Source organism: Mycteria americana, chromosome 9, assembly GCF_035582795.1.
Source record: "Mycteria americana isolate JAX WOST 10 ecotype Jacksonville Zoo and Gardens chromosome 9, USCA_MyAme_1.0, whole genome shotgun sequence".
Lineage (NCBI taxonomy): Eukaryota > Metazoa > Chordata > Aves > Ciconiiformes > Ciconiidae > Mycteria > Mycteria americana.
In genome coordinates, this window is record NC_134373.1 from 30,873,458 (window position 1) to 30,891,498 (window position 18,041).

Here is an 18,041-nt window from a genome sequence, read left to right on the forward strand (position 1 = left end):
GTCATCAAGCAGCAAGAGAGAGGGATCAAGTCACACAGGTCTTTTATTAGTTCATCTATATTTAATTTAACGAAGGAAAAATACTGTTTATCAAAATGTGTAACTATATTGTGGATTTCCACAAAACTGAGGTCAAACATGATATTCAGCAGCTTACTGGGGTTTTTTGGAAAAACACTGCGCTTATCACAAAACTTAATTGCTTTCTTCTTTAAAAACCCACTGCTCCGAAATATCTTTTAAGGAATTAGCTCACACTGACATGCATAATTTAAATCAGAGACTGAAGTTTGCCAGTCTACTGTCCTAATTCCAAAGCTTTACCTAAGTGTGTCAGAGATTAGGCTACTGAGGGGAAATAGGGAAGATTTTTTAAATCTGAAGTATTTTAAGAAAAAAAAAAAAAAACAACCTGAAGACTCGTATTTATTTCAAATAGAAGTGTTATCTATCAAAATTTACTGTTTCTCAGAGCTACATATCCAGACAAGACATTTCTGATTTACAACAAAAGCACGTTTTCTACAAAACACATTACAAGGAAAAAAAAAACCAAACCAAAACAAAAAAACCCACTTCTTAGAACTACTGCCAAAAAGTAATCAAATCATGACATTTCACAAAGAAATAAAAGTTGTATGTGTTATTACTATCCCCTTTTTTAATGCACTTGGATTAAAGAATCATTTCAAATATTTAGGTAAAACAGTACTTTATCCTTAAAATGGAAAGATCTGTACACTCTTAATAGAAGCATAGAGAAGATAATAATGCATTAGGTCTGATTGAAACTTAAGTCACTACTAGAGATATACACTACAAAGATGTACAGAAGGCAAGTATTTTCCTAAGTGTAAATGATATCTGGTACAGTACAAGGGCTCTAAACATTGAGACAAGTTCTGGACTCAGTTTTATATTTAAACCCAACTCAATGACATTACTCAAGCATTACTGAGATCAGAATTTGCCCTTAACTTTTGAAATAACATACCATAAAAAAATACCGTTGTCATTTGTTTTCATGTTAATTTAGTATTACATTAGAAAAGGGAAGATAGTTTGGTTTTTTAAAATGAAGAACAGAATGACAAAGTAATTCAGTTGTAGATCAGTTTAAATACCCAGCATAAAGAAACAAAATGGAGCTTTTTTTAATAAATTAAGTACAGTGTGGCATGCCAGTTTTTATCTGTCTCCATGGCTACCAGGAATTTTCTGAAATACTTCTTTTAGTGATCTGGAAATTCGTAACACCCAAGTCACTCTGGGCTTCTCCCCAAGACACTGTTGCCACACCTGAGTGCAGAAGTTAGACCTTAGGAGAGACCTTGGCATATCTCTAACGTGGGGCTGGGAACACATTTGACTCCAGGAATGAACAGCCCAGGCAAGCCCAATGTTACTGGGCAAGAAATAAGCAGAATATGCTCTGGCCACATTCCCTTGTCTCCCTGGCTAGATTCATTATACTTGTTACAAACTTGGTGAAAAGTCCCAACCACCATTTCTGGCCTGATTTTGCCATTTTTAGGGAGATCTTGGCCTTCTTCAGGACACAGGTAACCATGAACAATTTGATTATGCTTTGTACCAAACCACAGGAGTCAAGCATGAAGTAACTATCGCAGGCAGCTGAATGCAAACAAAGCTTAAATCTGTATTACAATTGAGGTTTTTTAAAATATATTTTCAATTATTTTTGTTAAATACAAATTCAAATTGTTACTTTGAAAAATGCCAAAGAGTCAAATCAGCTTGCATCATTTCTGCTGAGTAACCTGACAAGGGAAATGTTTTGAGAGTTTTAGGCAAGTGACAGCCTTTTAACTAGACTTAAGAGAAACAGAATATTTTTCACTCCCTACCTAAAGGGGGTTAATTAAATAACTTTCGGTATCACTAATTCCTCATGCAATTTTAGCCTCCAAGCAAACACTGAAGCCCTCATTCATCTTTGACATCATCTTTGTCCCCACAACTAAGTTTCTATTGACCCAAAGCTAGCAGCCCTCATTCATTTCTTTTTAAGACTCCCAGTGAAATATCCTTATTCCAGAGGGAGTTACAGGCTCTCCGCAACTGCAAATCCAGCACAGGTGTGGGGAAGCCACCACTGGAATCTGCAGATTTTTCTCATTATATGTAAGCATTAATCTCCTGATCAAAGCCCAGTGAAATTAAGGGAATCATTTTTTCAACAGCTTCCATGTACTTTGGACAAGGCCTTCAGAATTATATGAAGAATGGATCAGCACATGTTATCCTCCAAAGTTCATTTTGAAAGCACATCAGGTGCTTATTTCTTGCTGCTCTTATGTATTTTGGAGAGGATCCCGCAAAGTGTTTTCATTAACAGAGACAGGAGTCCAGAATATTTAGTAATAACTGGGATGAAACCCACTGGGATCCGGTCCTAGGCATTGGGAACTGCCACACTGCTAAAGAGGAAATAAAAACAGAAGTTGCAAGTACTCTGCATCAGTCAGGATTTAGCCCATGCTGCACAACTGATCCAATTTACAGGAGAACTGAGAAAGCCCTGGATCACCCTTTGTTTAAACACTGCTCACAATGTTCCTAAAATACATAAAATTAAAAACATCCAATAAACGAAATTCAAAACAAAAAGCCACATTGAACAGAACAGAAAGCCCCACAGCGGTGAGAAGCACATGCCAAGTGCTGGCTGATGCACATGACGGCAAATGTTAAGATGGTGTAAAACAAGACTACGTATAAGAAGCGGATTCATGCAGTTAGCGCTTGTTCACCTGACTGCCCAACAGAATCAGCAGTGGAGAGAGCACTAGTGGACCTGGAATGACGTCGAGAAGCTGCAAGTAGAAGGAATGGCAACACCCACAGGATTAACACACATTTAACCAGAGACAGAAAATGCCACAATCCAAAGGGGATGTGTGTGACCGCTACCAATAAAGGTGTTTCATAGTGAGAGGGAAATGACGCTGTATTATGAATGCATAACAGATACAGTGCAAGCCCCACAGCGACGCCTCCATCTGTAGCTTCCCACCCCCTTTCCCCCATGACCGTAAACATGATGCATGACAAAACTCATTTGTAACAGTCCCAAACCAGTGCAGTTCAGCAAAAAAAAAAAAAAAAAAAACAAACCAGTGCACATCAGTCACATTCCAGACCCACAGATCTGGAAGACGGCCATCATGAGAACGTGGAGCACATAACTACAGAGCAGGATTTAGATGTGTCTGATCTAAACCCCAAAGTGAAGCCATGATGAATGGTTAGGAATTGTGCTTGCAGGTATTTTTCCACAACATTCTAGCCTATGCATAAAAAAACCAACATTAACAAAGAGAATGAGTAACCACAGAAGTAGAAAGAGTCATACAGGGAGGTCAGCCAACCACTGCATATAGGTCTTTGGGTTGGGTTTCTTTTCCAAGTAAACACACATACACACATATCATTGCTGTCACTACTACCAAAAGTCTCTTGCTTTTAACAAATTTTGCATACATGTTTCTTGAATCTAAGTATGTACGTGCACAGATAATCTGAATATGCACATCATACACCTATCTAGAATTACACTACATGTATACAAATTGTTAATAGCAACAGAGCACACACAGTAGCAGAAGAGCTGAAGCCAAATATAGCCCCCACTTCAATTCCCAGTTGTCAGCAGCACATGAATCACAAAATGCCTTTGGAGAGGTTTTCAGTTCTTCAATTCAGCATAAAGGTGAATTCTTTATGAAAGCAAATGGAAAGCTGGTCCAGCCATTTCCAAATTACAGAAATTTAATTCTTCTAAAGAGGTTTTCCCTGTGTCTAGTAATGACGTGCTCACCTAGCTCAAAGCAACTGACCCAAGAAACGGATTGCTCATTTGAGCAATTCATCACCAGACTCACTGAAGGCCTTGTTGCTTTAACATCATTACTAGTACTGTCAAGAAACTGAAAAAATAAAGCAGAATCACCTTCTAACGCATAGGCTTTGTCAATTATGCATATACATGTGCAGTAGAGAAATTATAAGTCTTCTGTTTAAGGCAAAGCATTCATAAACACACATACTAATATTATAAAACAGAAATCAGCAAAGTGAGAAAAATAAAATTTAAGTTTTTTGCCAGCTGTGAGAGCTTGACGAAAAGCTATATAGAATATGCAATGTGGTCTTTAACTATGAAGAACACATGCATTTATTCAAAAGATCAATCCCAATGACACTGTAAGTAACTCATTAAAGATCTGCAGGATCACTGCAGGATTATGGACTGAACCTCACAATTAAGATTCTGAGCTTGCAATTGCTTTCTCCCAAGCCATCCACTGCGCCCCTGTGGACATCACTGCAAGATCAAAGCTCATGAAGAAACAGGAATAACAAAAAAACCAAAACCAACCAAACAAAAAATAAATCGCATCTCTGCAAGGAGGCCGAGTGTAGAGTGACTCTTCACTGGTGTTTCCCAACTTAGGAAGCAAGACATTTGGTGCACAGACATGCATAACTGCACAGCAGCCCCGAAACAAAGCACAGCAATTTGCAAGGTCAGGATGTCAGTGTTGACATTGACCATAATACCGTTAAATGCAATAATACTGTCATTTACACGTGGCTAGCTTAAGTATAATTCACTAATATACAAGTTAATCTTTATGAGCAAAAATAGACCATGCATAGTAGGATTATATCATCTTAGCATTAATGTAAGATTAACTGGGTTCTAGAAATACTGTAATAGAACCACATTGTTTTGGCTTCAATTGACATATATAAATTTCTTTCAGATGAATTACACACTACATAATTAACAAGTTCATGAACATGTTTGAGATTAAAGCATTTCAATGAAAACACAAGAAAAAAAGACAATAGGGTAACAACTATACTGGATTACTATTACTTGATACTTCCTCCCCACATTACCTTAATGACTTAATAACAATGTATTTCTAGAAATGCATTAATCGTCAGGTCATTAAATATCACGAGCTAAAATGAAATTACCCTCTCCCCACATTAAAGTTTGTTACAAACAGTGTAATAGACATCTGTAACTAAAATTTTATAGTCAGTGTACGAGTCGGACTCAGTAGTGGTGGTGGTGTATCAAACTCATGCCAACTGAGATTCTGGAACACTGCAATTATTTTTCAGAACAAGGGCCCAAGACTATTTCAATTAACTTATTTTCAACAAAATAAACAAAAGACAGCAAAATGACATAGAACACTGACGAGTTAACCCCGAAATCCAACCTGCTTACACACTTTGGCTGGAGAAAAAAACTTCATCCAAAATTGAAGCTAGGCAGGTAACTATAAAAACAAGCTACAGTTGCATAACTAGTATCCCTTTATGGCTCTGGTATCAAATCAGCTTCATTTAATCAATAAAAAGTTCATCTATTTATGATCTTAAAAAGCTTGTCTTAAACCTAAAGAGTTATCTTAAAGAGCTATGAACCAAGTTCTGAATGCTAAGTTGAACTCCTCCCATTTTTCACCAAAAATTGAGATATTACAGATATGGGATTTTTGCCAATGATTTCATATGGATGAAGACAACTAGCCTCTGCACTGACAGCCAAATCAATAATGACAGCATCTATGTAAGTTTAAAAGATTATTTATAGTACAGTAAATTAATCAAGTATGAGAACCAAACAGGAAAATTTTGTCCATCTGTCTATATTTTTCATAACCTTTTATCACTATTGGATTAAAGTTGCAGAAGTAAGCCCAAAATGCTATGTTTTACTTACATGCTACGTCATATACCTGTATTTTGTCACTATGTGCAAAATAGAACCTGTAATACCATTTTTGAGCCTTGATGAAATTTGTAAGAGCTTCTTTCTCACTTTTAATACCACATGCACAGCTATGAAATTACTACATAAACAAAGAGGGCCTGGAGATCAACCATATTTCAAGTCTGAGATGATAAACGAGTCTTTAATACAACAAGTAATGTATTTGGTTGAATATATGATATGGTATTTGATCAGAAACATTAACTATCCTCCTGTTTTCAGCATTGTGCAGAAAAACTTCTGCATGTGGTAAGTATAATGAGATTTTCTATTTGTACTGTACACTTAAGCTGCACATTAATGATGCTCCTTTAAAACCTCAGCCTTTCCATGATTTTAGGCTACTTGAAAAAGTTTCCTACAAAATGGCATGTGCAACTTGTTAATTGATGATAGACAATGTTGTGTAAAACTTCTACAAAAAGGAGCTTCTATCTCTATTGGAGGATTTAGTATAGAAATGATATACTGTTACTGTCCCTAGCTGTAAGAAAATCAGATCATGAATAATTAGAGTCATTCAACAGCAGGCGACGATGCTACCGACTACTTCACTGTGACCTAGAAAATACAGGCTTGCTCTCCCGTAGATTTCCATCAGTGCTGTAAAGTGAAGCACAGCAGCCCCATACAAGCTGATTTAATGAAACTAAAAACTACAAAAGTTCAAACTAAACTATTTTCCTGCTAACAGTGAAATGCTGAGAACCAGAATTGAAGCATGCAGAAGAAAACAGAAGGGAAACAGGGCTGGAAACAGGGATTGTGTCAGGAATCCAACAGAGGAGAGGAAACGAGCTCATTCCACCTGGCAGCATCTTGAAAGGGCAATCAGAACAAGGGAAAAAGGAAAAAAATATTGACCCTTAAAGCTCCAATGCCTACATGTACTCACCAAGTGGAGGAAAGCCCCGAGCAGGGCTTGTATCTCGACTGCTCTCACGGCTGGTATCACGGCTGCACCCCTGACTCATGCTGGGTCGGGGGATACGACTGCTCCGTGCTAGCATGCAGCATGGAGAGTTTCAGAGAAGGTGAACAAGTTTAATGAGGACAGAAAGCTCAAAGTCAAGTCACATTTCTGTTAGTTACGGTAATTATTACATTAGTAATTATAATTTGCAGCAGCCTGCTCAGGCTCTTTACAAACCAACTACCTTACACACTGAGCTGTGTTTGTGATGTGAAATTTCAGCAGCATTAAATGTCTGGTTAACAGTCTGCTTTTTTCTTAAGCAATCCAAGTTTTGTTATTCAAGTAGAGCAGAAATCTTCAATCATTTAGGGGAGCTCTACTGTTACAAAACATGCAAAACAGATGAGGCTGAAAGAAACCCTTCTGGAATATTTTTTCCTTAATTATAAGACAAACACCCTTCTGGAACAAAACAGCAGATCAAAATTTTTATAAGTAGTCACAATACCAATATGCTATTTTTACATAGATTTGCCTTTCACAAGGATAGTTTTGCCATGAACAAATATCCTAAGGAAAAAAGGTGTATTGTACAGACTTGCAAAGATATTTTTCTCCAATGAAAGATACTGGGAAAAAGCATTTAGAATCTGTATACATGAAAGACGAGTTAAAAAGTGGTTTGAGTTTTAAGACAGCAGCAACTTCAAATCTTTAACGGAAGCTATCTAACTTCTGCTCCTCAAACATTTCTAAAACCTTGTATTTGTGGTTTTATATGCACACAGATTGACTTATATGCGCACTTAAAGGGAGCTTTAAACTATATTCTTTACTTTGACAAAACCCTGCATCAACAAAACTCTCATCTTTGGTCTCGCAGCTATGAAGTGTTCCATTTCCCACAGCCTAAAAAGGCTCCTGCCTATCAGCTGTGTCATGGGAACTCATCAAACTTTGTTTGGCCAAATGCAAAGTAGAAGATAAAAGATTAAGCTGCTTTCATAGTAAAAAGCAATCCTACTGACTTTAGCTGAAGTTTTGTCCAAGTAGGAAAAACAGAGCTAGGCCCTTAGAGGGTTGCTTAACATCAAGGATTTCAATTTTATGACTTTATAAAATGAGCATTTTAGGTATTTAAAACTGGATTATTCCTCTGCAAATTCTGTGCCTCTTTGATATGACAGATGTTTGCAGAAAGTTATTTAATATGCTTTATGCCCAGTAGAGAATACAATGTTTTCTTAGGTAAAAGAATAGCAGTCTATTGTCATGAGTTTACCTTGAAGAATTTAATGACTAAAAGAGGGATTTCCTTTGCTGTTTTGAAAAGGCAGTAGCATATTTTAAATGTTCAGGAAAAGTCGTTAGGGAATTTTCTCATGCACAGAGTAAAATCTAACCTACCAGCTTTGATGACAATGGAACAGAGGCACATACACAATACATGAACCTGCTTTATACTAATACTTTAACAGTAACCTCGTATTTATAAAGATAGTGCCATTGGCGTGCTTCAGAATATATATATTCTTAAAAAGCTCTACTGGTTTGTATACAGAACTTAACTGCCTAGACTCAAGCTAATAAAGTTCCCCTACAGTGCTTCTGTGGGCTCATATACACTGGATCTATTAGTATCTTTTCCAGCAAAACAGTACAGAACAAAATAGAAACCTTCATATTTAGGCTTTAAAATTCAAATATAGACTATTGCCAGATTCTTGGTTTGCCAAATCCTTCCCAGTTTTGCAAAACCTCGCTCATATCTTTCAGATGAATTAATGGTTCTGATGGTTGAATTTTGATGTCAGACAATACAAGATGAGCTATTGACCACGTTGATTAGATCACCATAATGTCTAAAACTTGAGTGAGTTAGATGGTCTTATAATAATTAAGACAGACTAAATAATATGAACTAGATGAGATTAGGGTCCATGAGTACAATAATTCCACCTCAGATGTACAAGATATAAAGCTGACAGGTGAACTACTGGTGAAAGTAACACTCTAAAGTCTTCCACACAAATACTTTCTTGAAATTGAGGACTCTCTAGAAGCAAACTTCTCATTCTTGGGTCTCATGCTTATATGTAAATAATGGCAGCCTTCACATCAGGTTTGCCCAAGCAGTCATTTCTCTTAAGTAGAGAAGATCTGTCAATCTTTTCTATAATACAACCCTACTAAAACTAGCAAAGGCTCTTTAGAGAGGGAGAGATGTGAACAATTAAAAAAAAAAAAAATTAATGGATGCACACAATATATTCTCCTTCCATAACAGCTAACAGCAGCAGCATTAAGTATGAAGAAAATGCATTTTAACTGCATGAGAACAGACTAGTAGGACAATGCCACAGATGAAGCACAATATTGACTGCACAAACAGAGCAGCCAAAAACAAACAGTGGGTACTTCATGAGTAATGTTCAAACAAAAGATTTACATGTTTCTGGATACAAATACAAAAGCAAGGAAAAAAAGAATGGATTGAAAAGAACTGAATGATGAGTCTGTTGTGGACTCCCAGGCACCTGCCCCACATTTTTACTGCTGTGTTGTGTAGGGAAGATTGGATATCAGCTGTTCAGGGTATTTTCTTTGGGCACCACCAGCAGTAAGGGCCAGCAGTGTTGTCATTTAGACAAGTCTCTTGTACTGTTACAGCCTGTCTTGGCATTACAGCCTGTCTTGGCAGTGCAGGCCACAAAGGCAGAGAAGACAGACATAAGACTCAATTTCAGAATTCCCAACCCCCAGAAGCTGGACAGAAATTAAGTAGCAAAATTGATTACAAGGAGTAGGCAGGATGAAAGCAGACACTGTGCCCACAGCCAGCTCTGGACTGAGAGCCTAGGACAGGACAAGGGTGGGTTGTTTTCCATAAAGTCCCAACTTTCTAGATATCTGGAAAGGCAGAGCAGTTGGACACAGTTCACACCATTATTAAAACACACTATTAGGCTGTCTTACACCAGTGGAACGCAACAGATGCAAATACCACCAGCAGAACTTGATAGTGCACCTGTTTACCAATCTACCACTTGGAAGAAACCTGTATTTCATTAGAGTATGATTTTTAATGATTCTTAAGTGGAGCCTAAATATCAGCAGACATTTCTTTTACATCAATATAAGCATTTTAAAGAGCCTGTAAATGCTACCAAAACAGACAAAAGGAAACCTCTGCAGTCAGGTACACCCAGTAGCGGCAAGTCAAGAACTGCCTTCAGCTTTCCAATAAACACACGCAGCATAACCCTGACAGAAAAAGTGCTGCTGCATGAAATTGATAACCAGCTGTGCCTGCTCCACTCTTTGGAGAATGGCAACCGCGAATCTGTCACTCCTTTCAGATTCAACTGTGCCACACGATCTGTTGAGCATCCAACAGAATTAACTTCAAGGAGATAAACTTTCAATCCATGGGAAACGGACATCACCTTTTTTGAGGAGATTTCCTTCAAGGGGCCCACAGAAAAGCTCGAGATTAATTGGACTATACTCTTCCTTCCCCAACAGGGTATCACTGCTAGTACATCGCCACTGAGCAGACAGCAAAGGCAAGCTTAAAACTGAAAAGCACCGCAGAGCAGGGCCATACAGGTGGCCACGCAGGACCTCAGCATGTCAAATGTACCTCGTTGTGCTGCCTCCTGGAAAACAACGTACTTCAAGGTTTCCAGCATACAGAAGGAACATACTTCATGGATACCTGTGGTCATCATGGAAATCTAAGCTAGAAGCAACGTACCGATGCTAACGGGCACCCACGCGTAGAGGCTCTATTAGCTTGCCACTGGGGCCTGAAAGAGTCCAAGAAGGGCCTGAAAGAGTCCAGTGGATGGTTTCTGTATAAAGCCCAGCTGCACGCAGGGACCCACACTCTTGCCTACTCTTGCGCACACAGCATTGGTCTGGCTGCAGCTCCCAGTCACCCCTGCAAAAACTACACAAGTCAATGGATAAGTTATGAACAGGATCCAGGAATTACCCGTTTCTAAGAGCCTGATCTGCATGATGGTTCAACACCCGCTGCACTGCCACGTGAGCACAGACTTAAGAAATGTTTCAGCCCATAGGATAAGCATGTGTATCAAGTACATAAATAATCCCACAAAGCCTAAAGTATTGCATGTACATTTGATGTTGTATGTGTGCTCAAGCACCTTCTTGAATCAGACCTTTTCAAAGTCTATGGATATATTTAGGACCAAGGTGAGTGGGAGTCTATTTAATGAAATGAACAAATGAAAAAAGTATCAAGGAAAGATAGGGACTGAAGCAACACAATAAGAAACCATAAAATACTGTTAGCTACTGTGTTATAAAGTAATAAATACAATGGAATAATGGTATAAAGATGACAGCTCGAAAGCTATCTCCATCCAAGCCAGTATTACCATTTTCAAGATCCAATGAAGACACAATTTCTGCAACTGAGTGCTAAAGGCACCACAAGTGTCACTCTCCTGCTCCCATGACAGCCCGAAAGAACAGGCTTTGGTCATCAACCTGGGGGGGACAGGTGGAAACCACACATCTGATAGATCTGCCAGAGCTCTCTCCCACTCCCAAAGAACAAGCACTGACTGTGTTCACAGGGAGGACATCAGAACAACAAGGTAACAAATTACACTTTCAAAAGAATTCAAGGCTCCCATAATATACCTGAAAGCAGGCAACCCAAGAGTGAGGATTTTGCGCACAGCAATTTCCCTTCAGATGCTCAAGACTGTTTCAAATCAGACCACATAATGTGATGATCAGCTTAAGAATATGTGATGGTACTATCCATCATTCTTTGTTTCCTCCTAAAAACAATGCTCTTCTGCAGTGATAGCAGAACAGTTACCTCTAATATTTGGCAGGCACTTTACATTTTAAAAGCAATGAACAGAAAAGCACAATGTATTCATACAGAGGCCATAAAATAGATCAGACATGAGAACAACACTGAATTTGGAAAAATAATCACAATAAACATGCAATATTTTTATGAACCATAACAGCATATGCACTCAGGTGCTTTAAATCAATTTCAAGAATACTTGAAGAATGAGTAAGATACTTCTCTATTAACAACATATCTAAATAGAAAGGTAGCTTAAATTTAAAATACAATTGCTAAGGCAATAGTTAAAAATTTAATTGACAACAGTAAGGATATATTTTCAATCAATTTCAACCTACTAGTAAATTCTTTGGAGATATAAAATAATTTAGTAACTGTATTATTTAAAGTGTTCTTCCTCTACATAAGCTTCAAACTTCTGAAAACATTTCCATTAAAAAAAAAAAAAAAAAACAAAAACCAAAAAACAAAAACAAAACCAGTATTTACTTGTTCAGACAGCACACTGAATACCTTTTCACCTCAATTCAGACATACAAAAGTTTATATATAATTATGCTTACTCACCTGACTTAAAATAAATGAGTCTGCTGATAAATTTGAAAATAAAAACTATTATACAATATTTACACAACAGTCACTGAGACAAGAATATTGGAAGCAGAATAATTAAAGCATAAGTGTAAAAAATGCCATCTAAGAAAGTAGCTCCAAGATATTGAGGATGAGAGAAGCAAACCATTTAAGCTGCAAAATTTCTAAAATAACCCAAGAAGGTGCTCTTTGCCCTTGATTCCAACTGACTGTAAAGATTGCTCAACTCATTTTAGGACTAAGCCGTTGATGCCAAATAAGGTATTTTTGCTGTGACAGTTATTCACGACAACTGTTTTTGCTGCCTGATCTAATAACATCGCTCATGTTGAATTTCAAACAGAAGGCATCTCATGACATCTTTAGGCTTACTTTGAAACTATAGCTCAACCTGGAAAATTAAAATTACTTTCCTACAAACCACAAACACATTAACTTGCGCCAGCTGAAAAACTTAGAAGAATAACAGTAACACGTAAACAGTTTCCTAGTCAACAGGAAAAGTCCCTCCTTCAAGCACACCGGTCAGCATGTCACTGCAGTGACTATTCTTACCTAGTCCTATTCTGTTGGGACTTGTCTCTCGACTGCATCCCTGGCTCCGAGGGATCTTGCTGCGCTTCTCTGAAGATGATGGCACTGGCTGGACTCTGGACGTTCCACCACTCAGGCCACCATAGGCGCTTCCTAACAGCTTACCCGGAGAACTAGACCGGCTACCAGCTAGAAGAGAACCAGAAATAAGGAAAAAAAAACAATTTAAAACCCCCAAGTTTTTAAATACTCTGACAACAAAACTGGAACACAATCAGCTCTATCTAAGAATTTGCTCCAAATCACTCAGAAAACTAACGGGAGTGTTCCCCATGGGCTTTCAAGGAAGACTGAGGAAAGCCCATGGACAATAAACACTGATGTCAGCAGCCCTGCCTATATGAACCACGCTGCCCAGTTGGGATCAAGACCAAAGTGGACACGGCAGTCTACGAATACCCCAGCTGGCTTCACGCGAGCTTGTGGAGGTGCCAGGAGCAGCCCTGCTGCAGCAGCATGGAATTCACAGGCTGCTTCACCTCCTCGCGAAGCAACACCAATTAGGCTGTGTGGAGTGCTGTGCTGCAGCAAGCCAGCCTCTGGCACAGGTAACCTGCTGCAAGGTAGCTCAGGCATCTTCATGCTACACTGTAGTGGTGGCGTTACTTTCCTGCAATAATTCAGTGAAGGAAAAATTAAAAAAAATACCATCTCAACAGCAGCAGATCAACACAATAAAGGGTCAACCAAGTGAGCCTGTCACATTTGTAGAGATGCTGGCTTACTTGGGTCTGACTGGTTAAAGCTAAACTATTTAGTTATTTTTCAGCTAGAGAAAATTTTTAGCAAGTTGAGTAGTTGGCCTGTTTTATTTTTCCTTGTCTGTTTGAACAGTCTGTGGCAAGTTTACATTTATTCTAAGCCATGTTGTCTGCAAGACAGTCTACTAACCAATATTTATTTACATATTTACATTCCATTTGCAGTAGATATTTTTGTCTGAAATAGTCTTGCTAACTCAATGAGTTGAATAATACTTTTCTCCTTTTTTCTGTGGATCTTCATTTGCTAAGTTGTTTGAAAATTAAGTAATGCTAGCTTAAAGGTAACCACAAATAACTGTGAGAGTAATAGATTCAAGACTCTTTTTTGCTTCTTCAGGTATATAAAAGTAACTGAAAATTTGCTGCTGATATTACCATTCCTGGCATTCTATTTGTTTGCTAAAGCAGCCAGGAAAACTATATTTGAAAAGGTTACAAGAACATACTTGGGCAAGCTTGCACTCTGAATCAATATTCATGTCGGTTTCTTTCTGAAAAGTATCTACACATCTCACAAAAATTTCAGTTCCAGATACTATTACAACTAGCAGGAGTTAAAGACTGGTCTTCAGTCTTAATTTAAGAAGATATGCAATTCTATTAATCTGATGGACAACACCATGACACATGTATTATTTTAACTTACTTGGCCCCTGCAATGTCTTGGCCAAAATTATTCTAAAGCAATCAAATCATATACTCCAATACTGTATGTAGTGCTGGCTCCCCCCTCCCTGAAAAGTGAGAATACTTGTGACAGATGCCAGTCTCTCACAGAGCATCCACACCCCGAAAGCCACTACTCCTCTCAGTTACACTGCTGCAATCTCACTGATGTCAGCAGGGTTGCACTGAAGTAACTGGAAGAAGAATTCAGCACCCAGGGTTTAAGCTGCAGCAATTAGCCAGCTTCAATACACAGAATGTACGCTTACCATGTTTGATTACCATGAGGAAGCAAAATCACTTGCTGTACACGTTTGGATTTATGACTTTAAGAAAATGCTTTTTAAGTCTCATAGTTAGGAGAGAGTGAGGGAAGCTAAAAGCTTAGCAGTTAAATGTGAAGGAAATAATGTAAGAAAGCAAGAAAGGGAAAACGTTTCTTACCACCAGCAGGATTAGCTGATCTGGATCCTTGATTATGAAGGCAGACCAAAGGACAGGCAAAAAGTGGATTAAAAGACAGCAAGACAATACAGCATTCAGCATGCAGTTTATGCTATACACAATACAGACAGATTTATTCACAAACATGTCACTCCTAAAGCCTCTGCAGAATGCAGTGGGTTAATGCGCAGGTGCGACTAACAGTTTCCCAAGGTTGATCAGCTTCTTAGCTAAATGTCAACCAACACTCTGAGACCCAAATTGCACTCTAAATTACACCCCAGCCTGGTCTGCAAAATTGCAACAGGGTTATCCACTGTGTGGGTGTGGAGAATTTGGTCCTGTAACCGTATTATATTTGAATTAATTAAGTTATTTCATGCAATGTTTGGCTTAAGGATAAATATCGCATCTGGTTGGGCTAGGCTGGAATCAGGATTCAGCAAACTGGACCAAGGGAGCAGATTCAGATGTGACCATCCTAAAGCTTCATAAGACATTCTATAAAAAATTAAGCCCATAATCTCTGAAACCTTCGGATACTCAATTATTCTTTAAATACTTCTGAGACTTGTCTCATCTGGTCTGATCATTTTTCACCAAACTAAGTTTAGGAAAAAAGGTCATTTCTGGCTTTGGATCGGTTTTAGGTTCAAAACTGAAGAAATCAATTTATATCAGCATACCAAAGCCCAAGCTCCTTCATGACCTCAATGTAAAGATTTCCATTTGGCCCCATCCTGGATATAATACTTCTCTCTTCAGCTCTCCCAGCCTAACACAATGCTATAAACTGCTTCCCCATCCGTCCAGCATGACAGAGCAAAGCAATGAGAACATGAACAGAGAAGGGCTTTTAAATAGGGGTACAAAGCAAGACAAGTCCTCAGAACAAACAGGTCTTTCAGCAAACCCCGTCTCCTCTTACCCACAAGCTTGAAGGTCCTCAGAACATGAGTGGCTTTCTCCCTCCCCCCAGTTCCTTTTAAAGTTTGAGTGACACAATTCTCCTTAGATACCCATGACAAATATGCAGCAGCACCGTGCGTATGGCTGCTAGGGGAAAACCACGCCTTGCCAGAGAGCACAGATGTGTCGTGTGAATCAGAGAGCAGAACCATCTCCCCCATACCTACAAGCAATAGGTAATGTCCTATTTTTAATTAATGCCAAATCCCATTACCTTTAGGCAGCTCACGTGTTACACATACAGAAGTACAGTCACATAAGCAGGAGAAGCTTGGCAGGGCGAGAACCCAAGACAGCAGTCAGCTACAGACACAGAGGGTATCTCAGTGGGACCCAGTGCAAGTTATTTAGCCCTACACATCACAGCGATATGAAATGCTGCTGCACAACTGGTTAAAAAGAGGCAGCAACTAAGCACTCAGATTTGGGGCCCTATTCGTCAGCAAGAGTACATGCTGGCTGAGCAAGGATTCGTTTTGTTACATGTCCGAACTTTATTAGCAGAACTGAGCCCAATCCTCAACTGATACTACTACAATTCAAGAGAAATGTATTAATAACTATTTGTTCTGCTCCCCCAGAAATAAAACACTTCTTACGCTGGGACTGGGAAACTACTTTAGCCCGGCTGCGGCCTCGTGTATCAGCAGGCGTTGAGGTGATGCTTGTGGCACTGCCAGAGCTCTGTCTCCTTGTACGAATCCGACCTGGAGGAATGCAAAGACAATCAGAATGTCAACAGGTTTCTTCTAAATGCAGCAGCAGTGTCTAACATGCTGTTCTATGCTTGCAGGGCTGCTATACACACAATTAACCAAAGTACAAAAGAAAAATTTTACAGGGACAGGCAACATCTTTCATTAGACTGGCTGAGATGCAGGGCAGGGAGTGGAAACAGTCATGGTCCATGAGTCCGAAAACTTCTTTGCTTTCTCTAATGCAATCAGCCAGTTTAATTAAAAAATATTACCTCTCTACTGTTCAATAGTAGCTTCTTTACAAAGGATCAACAACGAAAATTTCAGTCTGCAAAATGCTGCTTCAAATATCAAATTATTACTTTCTGACAAGGCGATCACTCTTTCAGAGACAGGTGTGGCAGATGCCCCTGCAAATTCCATCACTGGGATTTCCAATTAGCAGTTTGGTGCTTTATATCCTGCTCTACATGCACAGGCTGGCATGCACTCCTGCGAGAGTCTGTCAACGCAGGCTGATTATGCTTTTATTTCAGGCTCATTGAGTTTTCCCTGCTGTTTACAGATCCCTCATATTTATCCCAAGATCAGTGTAACTTTACTTGTAATGGAGAGTCCCATTTAACACAATCAATGTTGTGGAAAAATGATTCTGTGTCTGCTCTTTATTTAAGCGGAGAATGGATATAAAGTCTCAAAGTGTTCTTGGTCCTTTTTCTGTTCTTTCCTCATGAAAAAGCCACAGACATTTGAGCTAGAAAAGCTTACAGGGTCATCAGTTCATCCCCATCCTGGGGCAGGGCTGTTTCCTACAGAATGTTCTTTCCAGTGCTAAGCTTCAATTATCTGTCTCTAGTTAATGGGAAAGAAATGATAATTAAGAGCAACACAAAGAAAGCCTCCATTAGCACTTTTCAACAACTCAGTTCTCAGTCAAATCTGAAGCCGTTTCTCAGGACTAATGCCAGTGCTATCCTGCATTCAGAGGACATGACTTCAAGTTTCAGGCACAATAATAAAAGGAAAAAAAAACCACAACAGGTAAGAGAAGAGTCTAGACAACTGCACCCACGGGTTATAGATATTGATCTCCTGCCCTTTGTCTCCACCATAAGCATACAGAGAAACATGAACAAGGAGATACAGACTTTGCCACCCAAAAAAAAAAAAAAAAAAAAAAATCACTTCACATAAGGTACACATGCAGGACAAGACAATGGCAAGCAGCCCAGGCTGAACGGATTGAGAGCTCTGTTCTTCTCTGAGCTCACAAAATATTCATAACAGGGTCTCCAAGTTTCTGATAGACACAAAGTGACAAGGAGATGTTTAACTTTGAGAAGAAAGCCTAGACTTCTTTGCAGGGGAAAAAGCCTAGAAGACAGCTGTATGTCAGACCTCTCCACCAGCATCTAGTTTTAAAATAGCTCAGTAGGCAAGATACAGAGATCTACATTCAAACAATTGTTTGTAGACAAGACCTAGAAGAAATCATTAGCATGAAACCAGGAAAATATAAACAAACCACTTTTTAACTAACCGGCTCAACTAAACAAGCTCTGAGCACATCCACATGGGTCCAGTCATGAAACTGGCTGCTAAGGTCTTCTTACCACCAGCAAGGCTGCAGATCTCCTCTGCTCTAGGACATTATCTGTCCCTTACAAATGGTCAGCCTGATACACAACCCAGAGACATCTCTGTAGCTCTTTGCTGGCCC

General features: G+C 38.9%; 1 protein-coding gene across 6 annotated transcripts in view; it reads right to left on the reverse strand.

The window, feature by feature from the left end:
* The window catches only part of CLASP1 (cytoplasmic linker associated protein 1), a 186,514-nt gene that overhangs the window by 59,669 nt on the left and 108,804 nt on the right, over positions 1-18,041 (reverse strand). For 5 of the 6 annotated variants that reach the window (XM_075512483.1, XM_075512487.1, XM_075512486.1 and 2 more), the window contains exons 20-21: positions 16,223-16,330; positions 12,742-12,909 (exon numbers count right to left, since the gene is read on the reverse strand). In XM_075512483.1, the coding sequence (XP_075368598.1) occupies positions 12,742-12,909; positions 16,223-16,330 (276 nt within the window). Of the gene's footprint in view, positions 1-2,774; positions 2,838-6,713; positions 6,822-12,741; positions 12,910-16,222; positions 16,331-18,041 lie in introns of all 6 variants that reach the window. The other variant, XM_075512488.1, reaches the window with a different exon arrangement.